Source organism: Cervus elaphus, chromosome 9 (genome assembly GCF_910594005.1).
Source record: "Cervus elaphus chromosome 9, mCerEla1.1, whole genome shotgun sequence".
Lineage (NCBI taxonomy): Eukaryota > Metazoa > Chordata > Mammalia > Artiodactyla > Cervidae > Cervus > Cervus elaphus.
In genome coordinates, this window is record NC_057823.1 from 14,995,039 (window position 1) to 15,016,591 (window position 21,553).

Sequence of the window (21,553 nt, forward strand, 5' to 3'; positions counted from 1 at the left end):
GGGAATCTTCCCGACACAGGGATCAAACCTGTGTCTCCTGCATTGCAGGCAGATTGTTTACTGCTGAGCTACCTGGGGAGCCCACTACAAGGGAGGGTTTGTAGATTTAAGGACTTTGTTGTAGAGCTTACCTGAGTCGGAAATGATCCCTATAAGCTGGGTAAACTTGGACGTGAATCTTCACTTACTGTCGTAGATGTTTCCATCCTGAGCATTATGTAATTTGACATCAGAATCACCCTTGTATGTTTGACACATTGTAAAGTGTTGTGTGTTACAAGGCTGTCTGTCATCCCATTCAGCCCCAAAGGCTGATTTGTCAAAAAGAACCAAATATGTACAGATTCCATTTTTTTTTTTTTTTGGCTGTGCCACGCAGCTTGCAGGATCTTGGTTCCCGGACTAGGGATCGAACCCAGGCCTCCTGCAGTGGAAGTGGTCTTAACCACTGAACCACCAGGGAAGCAGGGAAGTCTCCCTCTCTTTTAATTTTTATTTTTCTTACTATATGTATTTTATTGAAGTATAGTTGACTTGTTTTTCCTTTTTATTGTTGTTTTTAATGCAAAACTACTACCACTGATGTCCTGGTTCAGGTTGTCTTGATCCATTCCATACTTGGTTCTCAGTCTTCCTGGGCTTAAAAGACGTGCTTCTGGGGGTCTGACACCACCTTGCTGGAATTGCCTACATGTTCAGACAGGACTTTCTGTTCCTTGAGGTGACTTTGGACCAGAGTCACCTCAGGATTTTTGTTGGTGATGCTGTTGGCTCCCCCAAACCCTACTTTCTGTTGGCTAAAGCTAGGCTTCAGGACTCGAGGGGGCTGGTCTTACTGAAACATGCACATATGACCCTGTGAATTGTTACCCTCAATGATCTTCCCTGTGGAAGGCGAGGCTCCCTCCAGTCCTCATGGGGTGGTTGGACCTGGACTGGGCGGAGATGGAAGCTGTCTACCTCCCCAGCATGGATATCTTGATTTGATGGACTCTTTAAGATCAGTCAAGTCTTCCCACACTTCTTGAGACATCTCTGAATTCACGGGCCCCTAAGGTATGTTTTGTCTTTTGTTTCAGTTGATAGAATTTTCTTCTGTTCATATCCTCTTTAAAGCCATCCTGACTTTAATATTTTATATATATATATATATATATATATTTTTTTTTTTTTTTGCTGCACCATGAAGCATGTGGGATCTTAGTTCCCCTTGATCAGGTATCATCGAACCTATGCCCCCCTGCACTGGGAGCAGTCTTCACTTCTGGACACCAGGGAAGTCCCCAGTGTTCCTCTGAATGCACTGGTTTAGGATGGGGTGAGGGGTGTGGATGCAGGTTCAGGACTTGAGTCTAGAGCTGGGGTGTCACATACCATGGGAGGGGACCCTGGGGGACCCCAGAGCAGGATTTAGGGCTTACACCTGTGAGGGAACAACCTGGGGTAACCTAGAAGGAACTGGAAGGTATTGGCTGCCTGAGTCTGAATGCAGTCCCCCCTCAAGCTGACTGGAGAAGGAAATGGCACCCCACTCCAGTATTCCTGCCTGGGAAATAAATACCTTGGATGGAGGAGCCTGGGGGGTTACAGTCCATGGGGTTTCAGAGTTGGACATAACTGAGCAACTAAACTCAAGTGACATTAAGGCATGTTTGGCATGGCCATCCTGAGTGTGACACCCTGGGGTATGGGGGTGTGGATGTGTGGAAGGAGGGCGGCTCTGGTGTGCAGCGAGTGGGACCCACCACCCCACGCCCCCAGTGAGCAGCTGGCAGCAGGGCTGTTACAAAGGCGTTTAGTTTATTCTCCTCATCAGTATCACTGATGTCCTCACGGTTCACATTTCCCAGTGCGGCTCCTCCTCTTACAGTAGTCATGTGCAATCTCACTTACGGGCCCGGGGTGGGGAGGGGCTCGGCCCAGGGCGGGGAGGGTGTTGGCACTCCACGCAGACAGACTGTCCTGCGTGAAAGAGGTGAGGGTGAATGGGCGGCCGGCGGGGGAGGGGGGTGGCCCCCCACAGTCTTTTTTGCGTTGGTCGGTGGTTCTCCATGTTCCTTCCTGGCTGCCCGGGCTTGGGGGTCCATGCAGCGCAGCGCAGGGCAGGGTGGGCTCGGGTGGAGGGGGCAGGGAAGGCAAGAAGGAAAAGCAGCAGGCCACCCAGGAGCAGGAAGCAGGGCGGGAGGGCGCAGGGGTGGCTCCCGGGGTAAGGCACAACCCTGTCTTTGGCTCTCCTGGTGAGGAGTTTCCTCCCCTGCACCCCTGCCCAGCCCCGCTCCCCACCCCTCCCCACCCCCCAGACCACCACACACAGTCCAGAGAGCCAGGGGGGGCGCCTCCTGGGGTCCCTGAAACAAGAGGGCTCTGCCACCCAGCCCAGTGCTGCAGGGGCTCGAGGAAAAAGGCGAGGAGGGGCTGGACAGAGGCCTGCCCAGGACAAGGGGGTGGGGAGGGAGAAGACCCCAGTCCCAGAGAGCTGGCCCCCACTAAGGCCTGGAAGAAGGGGAGCGCCTGGGGACTCCGGCTTCCTTGTGGGGTCTGGCTGGAGCCCCAGCCCCACCCCTCGGCCTTGGTCGGCCCGGCAGCTTGCCAAGTGACCAGGATATTGTGCTTTGGGATCTATGCTGGGGTGGGTGCTGAGACCAGGATTGGGGGGGTGCAGGGTAGGTGTGACTAAGGTGCTTGTGCTTTAGTTGGGGGTGTTGACTCCCCCCACACACTCGAGCCAGCTGAGGCCACGAAAGCAGAGTCCCGGGACCCCAGCTGGACTGATCCCCCCACCCCTGCAACAAGCAGATGTCAGGAAGGACCTCCCCACCCCGGCCCCACAGGCTGGCGGGGGCTCCTGGGGTTCGGGGGAGGGGCAGGCCTCCAAGTCAGGTTTCAAGGGTCCAGTGGGCCCCCACCACCTCCTGTAGTCCCCTTGCCTTTGGAGAGAGAGGCTGCTGGGAGCAATGGGCGAGTCAGATTGGGGAGAAGACAGAGGCATGAGAACAAGGGCTGGAGACAAAACTGTGAAATTGCAAAGAAATGACACCCAGTGGGTGTGTATGGGGGAAGGGGAGTAGAGTTAAAAAAAAAAAAAAAAAAGAACCCTCTGAGTTTACATGTAGAACTCAAAAACCTGGGACACCCTTGCAATGGAGCCCCATGGGGGAGGCATCGAGGGGTGAGTGGGAGCTGGCCGGACCCACAGGAGCCCAGGCAGAGCGGGCCTTGGGGGGGCCCCACCTTGGAAACGCACACCCACACTCCACACACATGCGCAGCACATTCAGCCTGCCCCCTGGCCCCCCACCCCGTCCTGCCTTCCACAGCTCTGGGGACCAAAGGGGACATCAGACCCAGTCCCATTGGTTTGAAAAATAAAAGGAATCTTATACTTCAATATTTCATTAGCTAAAAAAATGTTTTAAAAAGTATGTACAGGGGGTGGGGGCTGGGAGCCCTGCCGTGGGGGCGGGGTGGGGTGGGGAAGGGCGGGAAGGCAGCAGCCCCCTCCCCCTAGCCGGCTCCCCTGGGTTCCACCCCGGTCCTACTGCCTCTTCTGTCTTCATTTGTTTAAGAGCAAAACTTCTACACACGCACGCGCGCACGCACACACACGCACACCCACACGCTTCTGCACGCCCCGGAAACCTCTCCTCCTGTCCTCAGAGACCTGCGGTCTGCCCCCAAGGGCTCCCCTGACTCAGGACCTGCCCCTCTCAGGCCCCAGGGGACTGGTGATGGCAAGAGAGGCTGAGCACGGGGAGGGGAAGAGAAGGGCGCTGGGCCTGCCACCGCCCACCACCTTGGGTCGGCCAGTTTCTCTGAGCCTCAGTTTCCTCAGCTGTAAAATGGGCAGTCCTCAATGGCCTCGCCTACCCCAGCCCCCAGGTGCAGGGACAGACGAGGGAAACAGGAAGGCGCTTTTGGAAACGTGGAAGCACTGGGAGGTGGTGGCGGGAGGGGTCCTGAGAACCCGGGGGCCCCTGCAAGTCCCGAGGGGCTGCAGTGGGGGGGCGGAGGCTGAGGAATGCTCCCGCTTGGTGGCCCAGGGCCTGGGAAGGGGGTCTTCCCAAGCCCCCCCAGGCTGGCCCCTCCCTGTGCCTGGCCTGGTGAGTGGGGAGAGTCACTAGGGGTTAGGAGTCGGGGAGCAAGAGCCCCCCGGCTGTGCATGAGTGTGTGCTAGAGAAGGCCACGCGGGCCTCGCACCACCTGCCATCCTCTCCCAGCCCGGATCCCCGATCGGCTTGGGGTCAGGGGATGGGACGGGGAGGCAGAGGAGCTGGGAGCATGCAGCACCCCCCGCGGGTCCTGGGGAAGGACAGACAGTAGCTCGTGACCAGGATGGCGGGTGGGTGTGACAGGAGGGGGAGTGTGGCGGCCCCGCGGGAGGGTCCGCTGGGGGTTACTGGAGGGCCTCCTCGGCTGAGGGGCCGGCCTCGCCGTCGTGGCTGGCCGTCTCGAAGCCGTGCTCCACACCCATCATGTCCGGCTCTATCTTGCCCGTGTAGCTGATGAAGGTGGTGTAGGCGTCGCCCTCAGCCATGAGCGGCTTGACCTTGGGGATCCAGCTCTTGCGCACAACGCGGCGGGCGTTGGTGCACATGTCAGCCGCAATGGCGTTCATCTCGCTCTCCTTGAAGTTGGGGGCGAAGTTCTGGCAGTAGTCTGCAGGTGGAATGAGCGGGCCCGGGTAAGCGCCCCTCCCAACAGGCACTCAGCTGCCGTGGCGCGGGCACCCCCTGACCTCAGGACCCCTCTGCCCACCCCTCAGAGCTGAGGGCTGAGGCCTTGCAGATGCTTGCCGCTGTTGCTTAGCTGCTCAGTCATGTCTGACTCTTTGCGACCCCATGGACTGTAGCCCACCAGGCTCCTCTGTGCATGGGATTCTCCAGGCAAGAATACTGGAGTGGGTTGCCATTTCCTTTTCTAAGGGCTCTGCCCAACCCAGGGGTTGAACCTGCGTGTCCTGCTTGCCAGGCAGATTCTTGACCACTGAGCCACTTGGGGAGCCCGAGATCTTACAGACAGCATGCTATACTACATCAGTGGGCCCAGGCTGGACCCAGCTGGGCCACGTGTGTGGGCTGTGTGGATCTGATGCGGGACACCTGGGTGCTCTTGAAAAACAGGCGTCATTTGCCAGAATTTAGAAACCGGGAGATTTCCACTTGAAAACCTAGACTTCCCTCCTGACAACTGGCTGAGGCCTGGGGTCGTCTATCACTCCCATGCCCAGCCTGCATCGGAGACCCTCTCCTGTCGGCATTGTGGCTTTCCTTCAGTGTCCTTCCTCAAGAAATCTCTAACCAATCACAGCCCTCTTCCCAAGAAGCCTAGATTGAACTTCAGAATCCTTCTTAACATCAGAGCCTACCTACTGACCCATCAGGGCCACCACCAGAGAAAAGGACCCCCTGCCCGACCCCAGAACGGCAGGCACTCACATTTGACGGCGTGGAGCACGCGACTGTCCAGCGGTTTGCGGCTGGGGTTGTTGCTGGAGGAGCGGATGCCGGTGCCACAGCTGTTGGCCAGCGTGTTCCTGGGTGAGGTACAGGGGAGGGGAGTCAGGCCCCCCGATGACGAGTCCCCTCAACCCCTGGGGCTCTGGCGGGGGCCTCACCGGTCAAAGAAGGAGGCCAGGAGGCGCCGCAGCAGGACCTTGTGGCGTGTGCCTGCGCTGACGTGGCAGTTCATGAGCTGCGCCCTCGTGATGTACACGTTGGTGCCTGCAGGGGGAGGGGGCGAGAGGATAGCCAGGGCCGACCAAGACACCCCCCACCCCAACAACTCAACCCACAGCTGCCTTCTCGACACTCAGGAAAGGAGAGACTGCCCCCAGCACCATGAGTCCTGCGGCCAGATTCTTAAGCTCTGTGTTGGTCATCCCTGGAACCACCCCCACGAAACCACTGACCTATGCCCATGTGGCCAAAAATGCCGGCCGATGCTTATACCCGCCTCTGGGGTGGAAACCTACAGGCAAGCCTTTGATTCGTATCAATATGAAGGGGTGTCAGGGGCCCCAGGACCCAACCCAAATGGGGTGGCAGGGGGAGCTGAGGGTCGAGGTGAGGCCAGCCCACCTGTCACCAGCTCCAGCTTCTCTGAGGGGTCGCCCTCGTCGTAGAGCTTGGGGTGGCAGCGGTTGCCAATCTGGTTGATGAGCTCGGCGGGGAGAGACGCTAGGTCCTGCCGCACTCGGATGCGATTCCGAGACTCAGGGGCCACCTGCTCAGGGAGGGCCTCCACCTTCTCGGCTGTGCAGGGGGGAGAGAGGTGTGCTGGGGTCGGGGTGGCAGTGGTGGGGAGGGCAGTGGGGCCGGGCTGGGGCTTGCGGGGGCACCTCACCAGTCTGGCCGACGTTCATCATGCTGTACATGGTGTACATGTTGCAGATCTGCCGGTACTGCTCGTCCGTGCCCTCCTCGCCCGCGTCCTCCTCCTCGTCCTCCTCATTGTGGTAGGAGCCGGGGCTGTCGCTGGTGTAGGCGCTTGAGGTGCCGGGGCTGGTCCGCTCTGACGTGCTGGGCCCGCTCACACCGCCTGCTGCCGCCGCCGCCGCCGCCGCCGCACCCCCTGTTGGCGGCCCGGCTCCCGCCCCCGCCGCCACCCCGGTGGGCTGTGCCGCTGCCACCACGGGGGCCTGCTGGGCCGGCCGGTTGACAGCCAGGTCTGGCGTGGAGAACTTGGCCATCTTGCGGCTGCCATTGCCCCCGCTGCCGCCCCCGGCCTCCTTCTGGCCGCTGTCCCACAGCCGCTTGGCCACGGGCGTGCACTGCACAGAGTCCGACTCCTGCTGCTCTGTCTTGACGCGCGACACCAGGGGCAGCGGAGTGCCACAGGCCGGCCAGCTCGACGTCTGCGCCACGGGGCTCTGGGGCTCGGACGAGGGGGCCTCCTCAGCGTGCAGGCCCTGGGAGTCGCAGCTGGGGGAGCTCACCTTGAGGAAGAATTCGGTCCCCTTCTCCATGATCTCCTGGATCTGCAGAAAGCCGGCCGTGTACATGAGCAGGAACTGGTCACCCATGTTCATGCTCAGGCGGCCCGTGTAGCAGAAGCTGAGGATCTGCTGGAAGGACTGGGGCTGCACGGCCGCCGGCAGCTCCACCACCGCGCTCCGGCTGCTGTTGAACAGGTCCCGGAAGTAGGAGCTGCTGGCGGCCAGCACGGCCCTGTGGGCCTTGAAGGCGTGGCCCTTGACCACTACCGAGACGTCACAGTACAGGCCCTGCAGCCGCTGCTCGTTGAGGCACTCCAGGATGCTGTTGCCAAAGTTCGGGATCTCCATCTGAAGGGTCTGGGCCATGGCGGCGGTAGCTGCGCGGGCGAAAGGGAGAGATGCAGGGGCGGGGTCAGGCGGCTGACCCAGCCGGATACCGGGAGACAGGCGGGAGTGTGGATGGCAGCCACTGTGGTGGAATCTGCCAGGACCATAAGAATCACAGGGGCCGCCCACTCCTGTCCCAGCACGGCCTGGCCTCTGTGACAGGCTGGCCAGTCAGCTAAGCTGGGGTGGCCCATGCTGGGCTTCTTTCTGCAGAAAGAAGGGCAGGGACTCCCCAGGTGGTCCAGTGGCTAGGACTCCATATTCCCAATGCAGGGGACCCAGGTTCGACCCCTAGTCAAGGAACTACATCCCACATGCCGCAAGTAAGAGTCCCCATACCTCGACTAAAGATCTTGCATGCTACTACAATAAAAATTAATAATAAAGATGCCTCATCTAAGACCTGGTGCAGACAAATAAGAAAACATTAAACAAAATAAAGGAGGGCAAAGGCATCCTTACACGTCTGTGCTTGAGCATTAAATGAGATGACACGGGGAGCAGCCCATGAGCACTAACCAGTGCTAGCACCACACACACAGGTAACTAGCATACCAACACAGAGAAGGCGGACTCATCTGATCTTTCACACTGCCTTTGTGGGGCTGAGCACGTGACCCAGAACCACCATTTGTTGAATGACTGAATGACCAATCAAGAAACCCTGAAACTGCATGAGAACATAACAGTCACCAGGGCAATGCAAATCCAAACCACAGTGAAACACCATTTCACACCCACCAGGCTGGCTAGAGAATCGCAAGGACAGAGGAGCCTGGTGGGCTACAGTCCACGGGGTTGCAAAGACTCACAAGTGAGCAACTAACACACAGGCTGGCTAGCATAAAAAGATAAATACTCTCAGTGAAGATGAGAAATGACTCGGGACCCTCTTACATTGGTGGTGGGAATGTGAAGTAGTGTAGATGCTGTAGAAAACTGCTCTTCAAATGGTTAAACCTGAAGTTACCATATGACACAGCGATCCCACCTCTGGGAATGATACCTGAGAAGTGAAAACATACATCCACCAGTGGTTAAGACTGTGAGTATTTGTTGTTTAGTCACTAAGTTATGTCTGACTCTTTTGTGACCTCATGGACTGTAGCCCACCAGGCTCCTTTGTCCATGCGATTTCCCAGGCAAGAATACTGGAGTGGGTTGCCATTTCGTCCTCCAGGGGATCTTCCTGACCCAGGGATTGAACCCGTGTCTCCTGCATTGGCGGGCGGGTTCTTTACTGCTGAGTAAAGAACCGGGGAAGTACCATGTGAATGTTTACAGCAGCACCATTCACAACAGGCGAAAGGTAGAACCAATGACCTCAAAGGTAAATGGATAAACAAAACGTGATCCATCCACAACGGAACACTACTCAGTCACAAAAAGGAGCAAACAACTGATACACGCTACAACTAGGATAAACCCCCAAAATATGCTAAATGCAAGCCAGACAAAAAGACCACACATTATATATATTTCATTTCCCACAAATATGAAATGTCCAGAATGGGCAAACCATAGAGACAGAAAGTGGATCTGCGGTTGCCTAGGGCTGGGCAGTGGGTGAGGGGTAGGGGCTGTGAGGATCGGGGAGGCGTAAGCAAACAGGAACAGGGTTTCTTCTTGTCCTCGCGAGAAACGTCCAGTGATTGTGATGACATACGCACAACTATGAACATACTAAAAAGCTCTGAACCAGTACGCTTTAAAAATGGGTGAACTGTTTGGTATGTGCATCTCAAGCTGTTAAATGAAAAAAGAAATTGTGAGACTAATGTCCCCTGTGCAGAACTGAGGATGAGACTTGCCATGTACAGTCTTTGTTTTGTTGTTTAGTCACTAAGTCGTGTCCAAATCTATGTGACTGTAGCCTGTCAGGCTCCTCTGTCCATGGGAATTCTCCAGGCAAGAATACTGGAGTGGGCAGTCTTAGGGTCTTTTTAAATTTTGAATTTGGTGTATATATTGTCTATTTACCAAAGTGAATAATATTTAAAAATAAAGTGTGTGAAATCACACTGCAAACATCCCAAGGGCTTTAGGGGTGGGTGGAGAAAGAAATGTGAATTTAAGGAACTGCCTAGTAAGACCCTGCTCAGGGAGCCCACCACCCCCATCCTGACCTGCAAGGTACCACCTGGGGGGCCCTGGCACCTCTCAAATGTATAAACTTCTGCATCACAGCCTATTCCATCAGTGCACGTTCCCATCCAGGAGGAAGAACTGATCAGGCGAGGATGGCACATCTGATACTCTGGGGGCAATCATAAAAGGGCTTGGAAGGAAGATGTGACTTTACAAGTGACCCCCTCCCACCCCATTGGAAACAGTGAGTCCCCTGCCATTCTGCTGGTGTGGAGGGCAGTGGTCCTGAAAGGGCAGGCAGGGGAGAGAAGAGAGGCCTGAACAGAGAGTCAGGCTGGTAAGAAGAAACAGTAGGAAAGAGTGTGTGCAAACACCCTGGGGTAGGAACGGCCTTAAGTTTCCCCAGCTGAGAACTAGGGGCATGAAATCAGCCCCAGAGGCTGCGAAGAGGATTCAGGGCACTCATGCAGTCACACGCTGACTGCTCTGGTAGCCTGGGTGCTGGGAGGGCAGGGCCAGTGTCTCCCTCAGGGTCTCCCAAATGGAGCAGCTCAGTGTGTGCAGAATCAGGCTGGCCTTATCAGTGTTCATTTCCAAATGAAGAAGCAAAGATATGGAGCTCCTGGTCCCAGAAGCAAGTCAGTTCTGGAGCCAGGACTCATGCTGGCCCCAGAGTACAGCCCTGAGCCTACGGGCATGTGGCCCTTTCTCTTCCTCCACGGAGCCCTTTCTCAGTGAATCCGGAGAGGGTCCAACTCTGCACTGCATCCCCAGTGCTCAACCCAGAGGCAGCTTAAAACAGACCTAACGAACAAAAACCTGAAAGGTGCATGAGCGCTAACATGGGAGTAAGAGCCGAACAGCTGATGGGGCTCTGGTTAGTTCCTGCCCCAGGGCCTTTGCACATACTCTTTCCTTCTTTTCCCAGCAAAATCAATGTCACCATCACAAAAAACAAAAAGGCCATCAGGGGACTTCCCTGGTGGTCCAGCAGTTAAGAATCTGTCTTGCAATGCCGGAGACATGGGTTCGATCCCTGGTCTGGGAAGATCCCACATGCCGAGGAACAATTAAGCCTGGGCATCACAACTACTGAAGTCTGTGTGCCCTAGAGCCTGTGCTCTGCAACAAGAGAAGCCATTGCAATGAGAAGCCTGTGCACTGCAACTAGAGAGTAGCCCTGCCTGGTGCGACCAGACAAAAAACTCATGCAGCAATGAAGACCCAGCACAGCCAAATAATTAGTAAGTAAGTAAATAAAGTTTTAAAAACACTGCAGAGACAGCACCAAGGGAACAGGTGACTGACTCCTAGCAGCTGGGGTGGGGAAGCATCGGGGGAAAGGGGAGCTTGGGTGAGGAGGGTAGAGGGCTGAGGCTGTAGAGGTATCGATGTGGATGCTTTGGAGGCTACGAAGGGCATTCCACTCCTAACTGCACTCGGTGTGCTGGACAAGGCTGCATCCATGTCCCAAAGGCTACCAAGGTGCTCAGAGCACCCAGCAGTGAAGGTGAGCGGTGCCCCACCTCATGGGTGGGTCCCAAGAAGCTAGACTGCAGGGCCTGTCCCCCCACTGAGAATTGGTGCAGGGGGCTTTGTGGGGAGCACTTAGCTTGGGAGTGCTAATATCCTCAAGATAACGGGAGGGAACAGAGACACAAGGAGGGGGCTCCTGAGGGTGAAAGCCAACCTGATATCCAGGCTGGTATCTACAGGCCTCACCAACCCCATGGAGCCCCAGGGCCAAGCACCCAGGGCTCTGAAGGTTTCAGTGAGCAATTTAGTGGGGGGACAAGTTGTACAAAAGGTTGATGTAATCAGTGCACAGGAACCGACCCGTCCCCTTGCAGTGACAGGGAGCAGGGTGCTTGCTCTGCCTTGCTGCCCCTGCAGGTAGGACAGGATGAGGGGAAGTGGCAGAGGCCACTGGAGACCCCAAAGACCCACCCTGGGCTCCCTCCCTCTTGTGGCACCCATCCAGGCTACCCGACTCAGAAGAACCATGGTCCAGGGTCCTCCTCCTCACCTCTGCCGGCCTGTGAGGGAGGAGGCATGGTGCTACCCTGGGCTTTCTAGAGGAAACAGGGCTAAGAGCTGGTGCTTGAGCTGCGTCACCTGTTGGTGGGGAAGTGGTTGGATGGGGAGCTGGGCAGGGGGCGGGGGGTCTCTAAACCACCAACAGTTCTGTCCTCACCAACCTGAGCCCCCCGCCCGCTCTGCCCAGTTCCCCGCAGCCAGACCTCGCCCGTGCCATGCACCCTGCCCAGAGCGCCCACATCGTCCTCGGCCACCCTCAGGTACCCACCACTCCAAGAACTCTCCAGACTGGAGAAGATGGCCTCTTCTGCACGCCCCCCACCTGCAACCCTAGTGCCCTGATGCTTACCTCTGAGAACACTAGATGCCACTTGATTACCGTCTCCCCAAGGGCAGAGAACCATCTTTGAACTCTCTCCTCACAACTTGGTACATCAGCCTGTGCATCTGCTGGGGTCCCCAGATTCCCCTGGAGGGGAGGGGCAGCCCCCAGCCACACACAAGGCCAAGAGGACCCTCCTGGCATCGCTGCTCCTGGCCCCGAACGAGAGTGGGTTTTCCCCACGAGATGCAAGGCCACAATTCACAGTTTCCATGATCTCTCAAGCCACTCGACAAATATTTGCCCAGCACTTGTCTGGGGCAGGAAGTGCCCAGAGCTCAGGGCAGGCCATCACCAAGACGGGGCCCTGACTCTGGAGCTCACGATCCGGTGAGAGGCACAACCATTCATCCAGGTCACACAGATCCATGAGCTACAGGTCCTCGCCTCTGACCTCACCCAGCAGAGGAGATCTGGAGCTGAGATCTGGAGGGCACCAGGGGGTAGAGGTGGGGTGATCTAATGGGGCAGGGGCGAGCTGGGAAGGTGGCCCTCAAGGCACAAGGAAGGCATGCAGAGCCTTGAGGAAGAAGCAGGCACGATCCTTCCAGAAAGTGGACTCTGGGCTCTGCTGTGAACTACGTTGTATGTGCGTGCATGCTAAGTTGCTTCAGTTGTGTCCGCCTCTTTGTGACCCCATGGACTATAGCCCGCCAGGCTCCTCTGTCCATGATTCTCCAGGCAAGAATACTGGAGTGGGTTGCTGTGCCCTCCTCCAGAGGCTCTTTCTGACCCAGGGATTAAACCCATGTCCCCCAACCCAATTCATAAGCTGAAGTCCTCATCTCCAGTGTGGCCGTATTTGGAGACAGGGTCCTATTTGAAGGTCATTAAGATTAAGTGAGGTCAAAAAAAGTGGGGCCCTCATCCAACAGAACTCCGTCCTTAGGAGGACGAGATTTCTCTGTCTCCAAGCACACACTGAGCAAGGGCCATGTGAACACATTAGATCCCAACCAGAACCCGACTGCACTGGCCTCTTAAGACTTCCAGCCTCCAGAACCATGAGAAAATAGATGTCTGTCCAGTCACCCAGCCTATATGGTACCTTGTTATGGTGTCCGAGCAGACCGGCATCTACTCACCCCACAGCTCCCTCATGGGGCCCCTCGCCTGGACCTCCCGCCATGGACGGAGACTGGCATGCACCCCAGATGCCAACACAATGTGTCCTCAGTAGACCTCTCGCCCCCTCAAGCCTGCTTGGGTCAAGACTCCCAGATTGGACTTCCCTAGAGGTCCAGTGGCTAAGGATCCACCTACTCCAAGAAGGAAATGGCAGCCCACTCCAGTTTTCTTGCCTGGAGAATCCCATGGACAGAGAGGAGCCTGGTGGGCTACAGTCCATGGGATTGCAAGAGACTTAGCATTATTTAAAAAAAAAAAAAAAGACTCCACCTACTAATGCAGTGATCCCGGGTCTGGGAGATTCCACAGGCCCCAGGGCTGCTATGCTTGGGCGCCCTAGGGCCTGTGCTCCCTAACAAGAGAAGACACCACAGGGAGAAGCCCTCGCACCGCAGCTAGAGAAAGCCCTTGTGCAACAACAAAGACCCAGCACAGCCAAAAAAAAGAAAACAAAAAAACACACCAAAACCCCCAGATTCACACTCCTGACTCCTTCAAAAGCAGTTCTCACCACCTGGGCCCCTGTGATGTGTATGGGAGCCCTGCATGGTAAGGCTCACCCACTCTCAGACCTAAAACCCAGGGCCCAAGATGGTCACGGCCCTTCAAACTCTCCGGATCACCTATCTCGAATTTCCAAAGTCAGAGCCCTTCCCAAACCCAATTCCTCCCGTCGCTTCTCCTGCTCGAGTTTTCCTCCTTGGCGCTTCTCACCATCTCCCGACTAGACACGTTCTTGGCTGTGTCAGTTCCACCAGGGTAGGGCCTCCACCCACCTGGGGACACACTGCTGTGTCCCCTGCCCCAATAACCAGGCGAGCACACGGTGGGCGCACAATCGTTGCTCGTAGAATGAATGAAGAATTACTTCTGTTACCTCCAACTGGCACACGTGCTAAGTCACTGGTTGTGTCTGACTCTTTGCAACCTCAATGAACTGTAGGCTCTGCCCATGGGATTCTCCAGGCAAGAATACTGGAGTGGGTTGCCGGGCCCTCCTCCAGGGGATCTTCCTGACCCAGGGATCGAACCTGAATCTTTATGTCTCCTGCCTTGGCAGGCGGATTCTTTACCACCAGTGCCACCTAGGAAGCCCCGCTTTCAACCAGACTCCTGTTTTAGTTGCAATACGACTAGAAGAGAGCAGGACTAGAAAAGGTCTCTGAGGCCGGGCAGGGGTGCCACCCGCAACACAGTGGGGGCCACTGGGGCCTCCGGGGGTGGGGGGCCATGTCCCCACCCAGGGCTCAGTGAACTGGGGATCCCCACTGATGGCTCCAGCTGCCCGACACCAGACCCTGCTGGGGTGCTGCAGGCTTGGAATGGAAGTGCTCGTGTGGCAGTGCAGTTCCTCGGGGTGGGAAGTGCCAGCTCCTTGAGGAGGGCGCTCTGAAGTCCCCAGAGGCTGGGACTGTCTCGCCAAGCACTGTCTCTTTCCGCTGACCTTCCAGGGGAGCGCTGAGCTGCCCGTGGACATGGAAGCCCATTAAGGGAACCCGCCAAGCCCAAGTGTAAGGACTGAAGACCCCCCTGGAAAGCTCCACAATCCTTCACTCAGCTCAGCAGGAGCTCAGAGTCACGGCTGGGGGGTGGGGTGCAGGAAAGCCGCACACCCCCACGCTTTTTCTGGGGGGTGCATTCTTGGGCCAAAGCCAGGCAGACCCTCCCTGAGGCAGCTTAGGCAAACACCACCTAGTGAAAAACCAGGTGACAGTCAACCACACAGGTCTTTTTCATGTACATGCACATTTAATGCCTATTCTTTTCCCCTGAAAAGCTCCCATTAACTCCACAGCGGGTAACAGGATGAGCAACCCTAGGTGGCCTGGACATTGCCCCGGCTGTGCACCAGTACCTGGAGAGGCTCAGTGGTCCCTCTCGCCTGCCTCTGAGGGGGAAATGCGTCCTCTTGCCATTTTACAGGAGGAGAGGGAGGCCCAGGATGGCATCCAGGCCCCGTGGCTCCAGTTCAAGGCTGGCCCGGGCTTCCCTGCCTTCCCCCTGGAGGACAGGTGGCCACCACATAGACCCAGTTCCTGACTGGGCAGACTGAGAAGCTGCAGCCACGTGGGGAGCTCCAGAGCTGGGGTCTGCGGCCCACCGGAGCCCCTACCCAAGGGTGCCTCTCCCTGCTGCCCCTCAGGAGGCTTTCTTCCTCCGCACCACCTCCCCCAGCTATTCTCTATTCTTCTTCCTCTCTCTGCCACCTCCGGGAATGAGCAGTCTAGCCTGCTGCCTCTCCCTCCCTCCTCCGCTCTCCTCTTGCAGGACTCGGCAATCTGGCCTCTGTTCGCCTGCAGCAGCTCCTAGAAGAACCCAGCCGGGCCCCACCCGCCTCCCAGTAGGACCACAAGCCCACCTTTCCAAGTTACCTCACACTCCCCAGTGTGCCTTCAGGCCTGGAGGGCACCGGGCAGGGTGGGGTGGCAGCTGCAAAAGTCCTGAGGTCACATTGGGCGGCTAACACAATTGATTCGGGTGGTTACTGAGGAGGGGTTGCTGAGAGGTGCCTGGAGACCCTGCAGGGCCTTGGCAGGGCAGAAGAATTAGAATCTTGTTTTTCTAGGATCAAATATCCCTTGCAAAGTTCCCAGTTTAGAATTATGCTTCCCTTCCCTTAACGCCTAGAAAACATTATCCCTCTGAGTGCTCACCACCCCCTAGCCCCATGTCAGTCTTCCCCAACTATAAAAGGAGCAGCCACCTCATATCGTTGTTTTAAGGATGAAACCACCATAGAGTAATGCAGGGAGATTTGCAGCCTGTGTCCAGCTGCTGTTATTAGTGATGTCCCCTTCTGTCCCTGTGACCCCTCACAAGACTGCAAACTCCCTGACCGCAGAGGAGGCATCTTCTACTGCTCACCACCCCCCAGAACCTTAGGCCATCTCATCAGTCACGGGTATTTACGAGGGCTCCCCCACTGCCTTCCCAACATCATCCGATCGCATCCCAGACACTAACCTCTCACGTAACTCTCATGATAACCTCGCAGCAAGACCACCCGCGGCCCTGCTGCCACGGGGCCCAGGTCACTCTGCGGTGGGGGCTGCCCTGTACAGTCTACGAGTTGCACTGCCAGTCCCTACTCCCCAGCCCCAGCTGTGACAACCAAAAATGTCACCAGACAATCTTCTAAGTGTCCCCTGGGCAGGGCAGAATCAACTCTGATTAAGAACCCCTGCAGTGCAGGAATGCCTGCTTGTCCCCACTTATCAGACGCAGAAACTGAGGTGGCAGGCGAGGTCACGACCTTTGCTCAGGCTCTCCTGGCTAAGCAAGGTGGCGCTAATGGTCGAATGTGACTCTCCACTACACCTCGGATGCTCACCACCTTTATCCACCTTCTGCTTAATTCAGTCAGTCCTCACAGTGGGAGTCAGTCCTGCAGTGGGAAAGAATCTGCTGCCTGCCAATGCAGGAGACACGGGTTAACCCCTGGGCTGGGAAGATCCCCTGGAGGAGGAAATGACAACTGTACAACTGACTCCAGTATTCTTGCCTGAGAAATCCCATGGACAGAGGAGCCTGGTGGGCTACAGTCCATGGGGTCGCAAACAGTCAGACATGAATGAGCACACACACACCCCTCAGGGTCTCTAAGGATGCTGAGATCTTCGCATCCTATCTGTCCATAGGAGACAGGGGCAATGACCACCACCAGACCCTGGAGACAAAGTGACAGCCACCTGGACAGTCCCACTTCACTGCTTCTGTGGCTCAGAAAGCTCTCTAGGGGAGACAGAGGGATGACACTCTTGGCCAAGGGGACCCAGGAGCAGAGACAGGGAGGCGGGCCCACATGCTCATGCTAGGAAAAGGCCAAAGTGAGTTAAAAGTGGGTAAAAGTGCTCAGAGCAGCTTGGCACCCAGGAAAGGGATAGGAGTGACAAGAAGCAGGGAGGACCCAAGAGAAGGAGCCAAGGTTGGTACAAACACCACCTCTATGTCTTCGAGGCCAGCTCACTGTTGCCTCAAATGCTGCAAGCCCCACCAGCACCTGGCAGGCCGTTCTCCAACACAGGCTCTGGCAGTGACATTGAGGAGCCGGGTCAGACCTTGCTAGAACAACCTGAAACCCTCTCCAAACCCCGTGCCTTCAGGCTGACCTCCACAACAGGTCCTGCCAGACTGACCAAAACTCATCTCACAGCCTGGCTCAGGAGCCCACTGGGGCACATTTTAAAAGGCTTTGGATGCAGGCCAAGGGGTCTGAACTTTGCCTCTGGCGGTGAGGCGGGGATCCAGGAGACCCTGAGATCAGGTGCTTCTTTTCTGGGAATGGTACTAAGGATCTCCACCTCCACACCAGGGTTGGTCTCCCTTCACTTCTTTCCTCATGAAGACAAGATGTTTAGGGCTCTGAGCTGGCGCCTGGCACATGCTCAATGAAGGCTTTCAATGTGCTGTCCTGTCTGCCTAGAACATTCACCCCTCCCTGCCCCAGCTCCCCACAATCCCCACCCCCCCTGCCCCCAGCAGGCTGACTTATTATTCAGAGCTCAGCTCACCTGAAAGCCTTCCCTGACCCCCTGAATCTAATGCTTTGCCCCCCACCCCAACACAATTACTTCACTCCATTTCACTATATTCCTGAACACAGGGCTATCAGAAACACTCTTGATCATTTGTCTGTCTGGGGTTGATCACCTTCACTAAAACAGAAGTTGCTGAGAGCCACTCCCTGGGCCCCAGCAGGGAGTTGGCACCCATGCAACATCACACTGTCCCCAGGGTCCCTTTACTTTGTGGCTCTCACCCGCCAGGCTATTGTGGCATTCCTCTGGTGCCCTAGGGCTGTGCACCCTACATCCTCACAGAAAAGTAATTACGAAGAGTGCTTTCTCCAGCTCTAGGCACACGGACTCACTGCTCCCTTCTTGGCCATCCACGCACAGTGGCCTGCTCCTTCCAGTCTCTGCCCGGCTTCCAGCTAGCTCTGTGACTGGAGGCAGCCACCCCCCACCCCTCAGTACCCAGCCTACAGCCCTGCTGAGGCCCCAGTCTGCAGCCAGCCTCAGCCCAACCAGGCAGGGAGAAGGCTTCATTACGTGGGGCTGCTGGCCCAGTTTCTACCCCTCCCAGAACCAGGAGGCCAGCCAAAGCGGGGAGGAGGGCCCAGCCCAGGTGGGGGCAGTTCTAGGAACTCTGGGGAGATCGGGGGAAGGGAGGTGATCATTAAACCTAGATCTGCCTGATACCACTCAACCCAGCCGTTTGTGGTTCCTGCCTCACGTGCTAAGGATCTCAAGTCAGCGTTCCCAGGACCCATTGGTAACAGCCTTGCAGTTAGACTCCCTGAGAGAAGGAACAAAAAGTAGGGGTGGTCTGACTGGGGACCAAAGTGAGCAAAAGACAAACTAAGGGGGGGAAAAAAAGTAAAAATCAAGCCAGGCTCCATCCTTATAACCACCTCCCTCTGCCAGCCCACAGCTCTGTGATCCCTGACCTCTCGGCTTCCATTAAGAGAACGGGGGTTGGGGGGGCGGTGACCTAGCCTCTGGGAGAGAAGCTTCCACTGATCTGGCTCCCTGGGACACCAGGAAAACTTGGTCCACAAGGGTACGGACCCATCCCTTGGGATGGGCAAGAGAAAAGTCCTGGACAGGGAATTCCCACCAGGGAATCCAGAATAGTGGGGACCTCTTCTCGTCACGCCCATCAAAGGCCAGCTCCAGGGAGCTGCCTCAGGGTTGGGGCTGAGGGTCAATCAATCCCAGCCCATTGATGTCTAGTTGGGCTCCATCTGGAGCCTCGGTTTCCCACCCTGTACCACGGAGAAGACCTAAGCCGACTTGGTGGTGATGGTGAGCCATCAATGAGCTCATCTAACCAGCAAGCTTAGCACAGGGCCTGGCCCAGGAAATGCACCCCAGAGGACAAGCACTGGGATGGGTACCACCAAAGGTCTGGGTACCTGATTTGAGCCCCTTCTTGGTGACCCGCATTCACCCCACCAGAGCCTCCAAGACACAATGAACAGAGCTTTACAAGCTCACCTCACAGTAACTCAACTGCAGAGAGCTGCTGCCTGAAATGCTGGGAGATCCCAACCTCTAGGCTTGAGCCTCAAGGGTCTGGTCACAAAAAGTGCAGATAGAATCTCAGGACCCTAAACTACTCAGGTAACAGTGTGTCTGTGTGTGTCTACCTCCCTGCAGATATCTGGGGTGGGGGTGGGCCAGAGGGTGGTAGACAAGATGCCGGAGCTAGGTGTTCCAGACTATGTCCTAAGCTGTCCAAACAAACACCCACCTGGCCAGCTAGCCCCTTGGAGCAGCCCGCAGAGGCTTGTCCAAAGGGTAGGTGGGGGCCCAGAACCTGGCAGGGATGAGGTGTGAGAAAGAAGAAACCCCTCAGCTTTGGCCCCAAGCTAACACCTGGCCAAGAAAAGAGGGGGGCGCACCTTGGCACGTGTCTTTTGATCATACAAGTTTCTCCGGACCTGCTCCCACACCCCCTCCAGCCTACTTAGTCCAAAAGCTTGCCTCCCCCTCCCACTCCCAAAGCTCCTACCAAAGTTCCTCAACCTACCTGATAGCCCCTGCATCTGGCTCTCGCCACCTGCAAGCCCTCTCTTCGAATCCTAACCCCAAGTGACCCCCGCAAACATCCCAGGGATCTCCTAACCGCCCCCACTCGAACTAACTCCGCCCACACCCACCCTGCCCCACTTCCTGGGCTTCTCCTCAGCCGCCCCCAAGCTTGTAACCTGACCCACCTCCTCAAGCGCCCCGACGGTACCTGCAAGCCCGGGCCCCTCCCCGCCCCCCCTCCCCCCCCTCAGGGCCGTTTCCCTCCGGCCACGCCGCTCTCTCCTCCTCCCCCATTCCGCCGGCCCTAAGCCTGACTCCTCCTCCCCCTCCCCCTCCGGTCTCCCCCGGCGCCTCCTCACTTTCCCTCCACCAGCCTCCCTCCAACTTCCCGGGCCCCCCAGCACCTGCCCCGGCATGGCCTCACGCCCCTCTCGCGGGGTATGAGAGGAGGAGCTCTGGGCCCGATCCCGACGCCCCCAAGCTCCGCGGCCCGGCCGGGAGCTGAACGCTCAAGGCCGCTCGCGGGGGCCGGGACTCTCCGCACTCGCCGGGCCGGCCACAGTGTAGACTGCCAGCCAGGTTCCTCTCCTGTCGGAGGAGGCCCCCATGTCCTCCCCTCTCAGCCCTTAGCCGGACCTCGGATGCCCTCGGGCCGCCCCGGCTAGGGAAGGCCGGAACCGGGCCTGGGGCAGGCCGCCTCACCTGCGCCGTGGCCGCGCTCCGGGGGCTCCCGGCGGGCTCCGCAGCGGCAGCTGAGGCCGGGCCTGGGCCCGGGGCGCGCCCCCCTGCGCCGGGGCCTCGGCCTCCGCCTCCGCGGCCTCCGCGGCCTCCGCCTCAGCAGCAGCGGTAGCCGCGGCGGCCATTCATTGTGGGCCAGGCCGCCCCAGCCGAGCGCCGAGCGAGCGCAAGGCGCGCCGCCGCCGCAGCCGGGCCGGGGAGGAGCGGCCGTGGCCCCGCCCGCGCACCGCCCCCGGTTCCCGCCCCCGAGGCTAGGCCAGCCGAGCGCCGAGTGAGCCCTTCGTCCCTCCTCAGTCTCCTCTCTCTAACCCTCGGAATCCCGGTCGCAACCTACGCTATGCTGGAGAGTTCGAGTCCCGATCTCGCCACTTTTTAGTCCCGTGACCTTAAGCAAGTGCTGTGTCTTTCGGAACTTTAGTTTCCTAGAATAAAACAAAGAATAATGCCTGCTGTTTACTGTGCCAGGCACTGTTTTATAGGTTCTTTATGGGATTATCTCGCTTAAACTTCACAGTAATATCTTTAAGTAGGAATTATTTTATCAACACACACACACACTATAGAAAATAAGAAAAAGAGGCATAGAGATGTGAAAAAACGTGCTCAAGATTACACAGCAAGGAAGTGAAGACAGGTGCTAGATTCAAACTCAGGCCCAGGAAACAACTGTAAAAGTATGTGTATGATGCTTATGCGATTCCATTCTAAGCACTTAACTCATTTAATTTTCATCACAACTCAATAACGAACGTTTAAAAGTTTTGCCCATTTTGCCAACGAGGAAATACAAGCAGAGGGAATTAAGAACAAGTAGGAAGGCGTACTGGAGCTGGAACCCAGCCAGTACCGACCACTCTCCTCTGTTTTCCTACACCAGTTAGAACCTACTGAGGGTTTGCTATGTGACAGCCTACTCTGCACATTTTCAAGGCATTCTGCCCTTTAATCTTTGCTCTGTCTTGGAAGTTAGGAGTCTTTTTTAATAGGTAAAGGTGAAGCCCAGAGAGTTTAAGTAACTTGTCAAGAGCATGTGGTACTACGGGGATTCTAACGCGGTAAATCTGATTTGAGCCTGAGTGATTCCTGCAGGGTGCCCTGAAATGATGTGTTTTACAGAACCCAGCACACAGGAGACGATCAGTAGGTATTGGATTTCTCCGCTTACCGCCCCTCTTCTGAGCCTCACCTTCCTCATCCATGAAATGGGGCTAGTGACGTGTCTCCCCCAACCCCCAGGGAAGCCTCAGTGATTAAGGCCACCACACAGTTTCAGCGCCTTCGCCAGGCATTTTGATCCCAACCGTTCACTGTAGTCAACCATCA

The 21,553-nt window shown here is 56.9% G+C and overlaps 1 protein-coding gene across 1 annotated transcript; it reads right to left on the reverse strand.

The window, feature by feature from the left end:
• Nucleotides 1-1,781: 1,781 nt before the first annotated feature.
• Nucleotides 1,782-20,394, reverse strand: NACC1 (nucleus accumbens associated 1). The gene is made up of 6 exons (XM_043911306.1): nt 20,195-20,394; nt 6,343-7,311; nt 6,078-6,251; nt 5,615-5,720; nt 5,436-5,533; nt 1,782-4,656 (listed from the first exon to the last, which is right to left on the reverse strand). The coding sequence occupies exons 2-6, from the start codon at nt 7,298-7,300 to the stop codon at nt 4,394-4,396; spliced, it is 1,599 nt and encodes a 532-aa protein (XP_043767241.1). The 5' UTR covers nt 7,301-7,311; nt 20,195-20,394; the 3' UTR covers nt 1,782-4,393.
• Between the last annotated feature and the right edge of the window lie 1,159 nt (nt 20,395-21,553).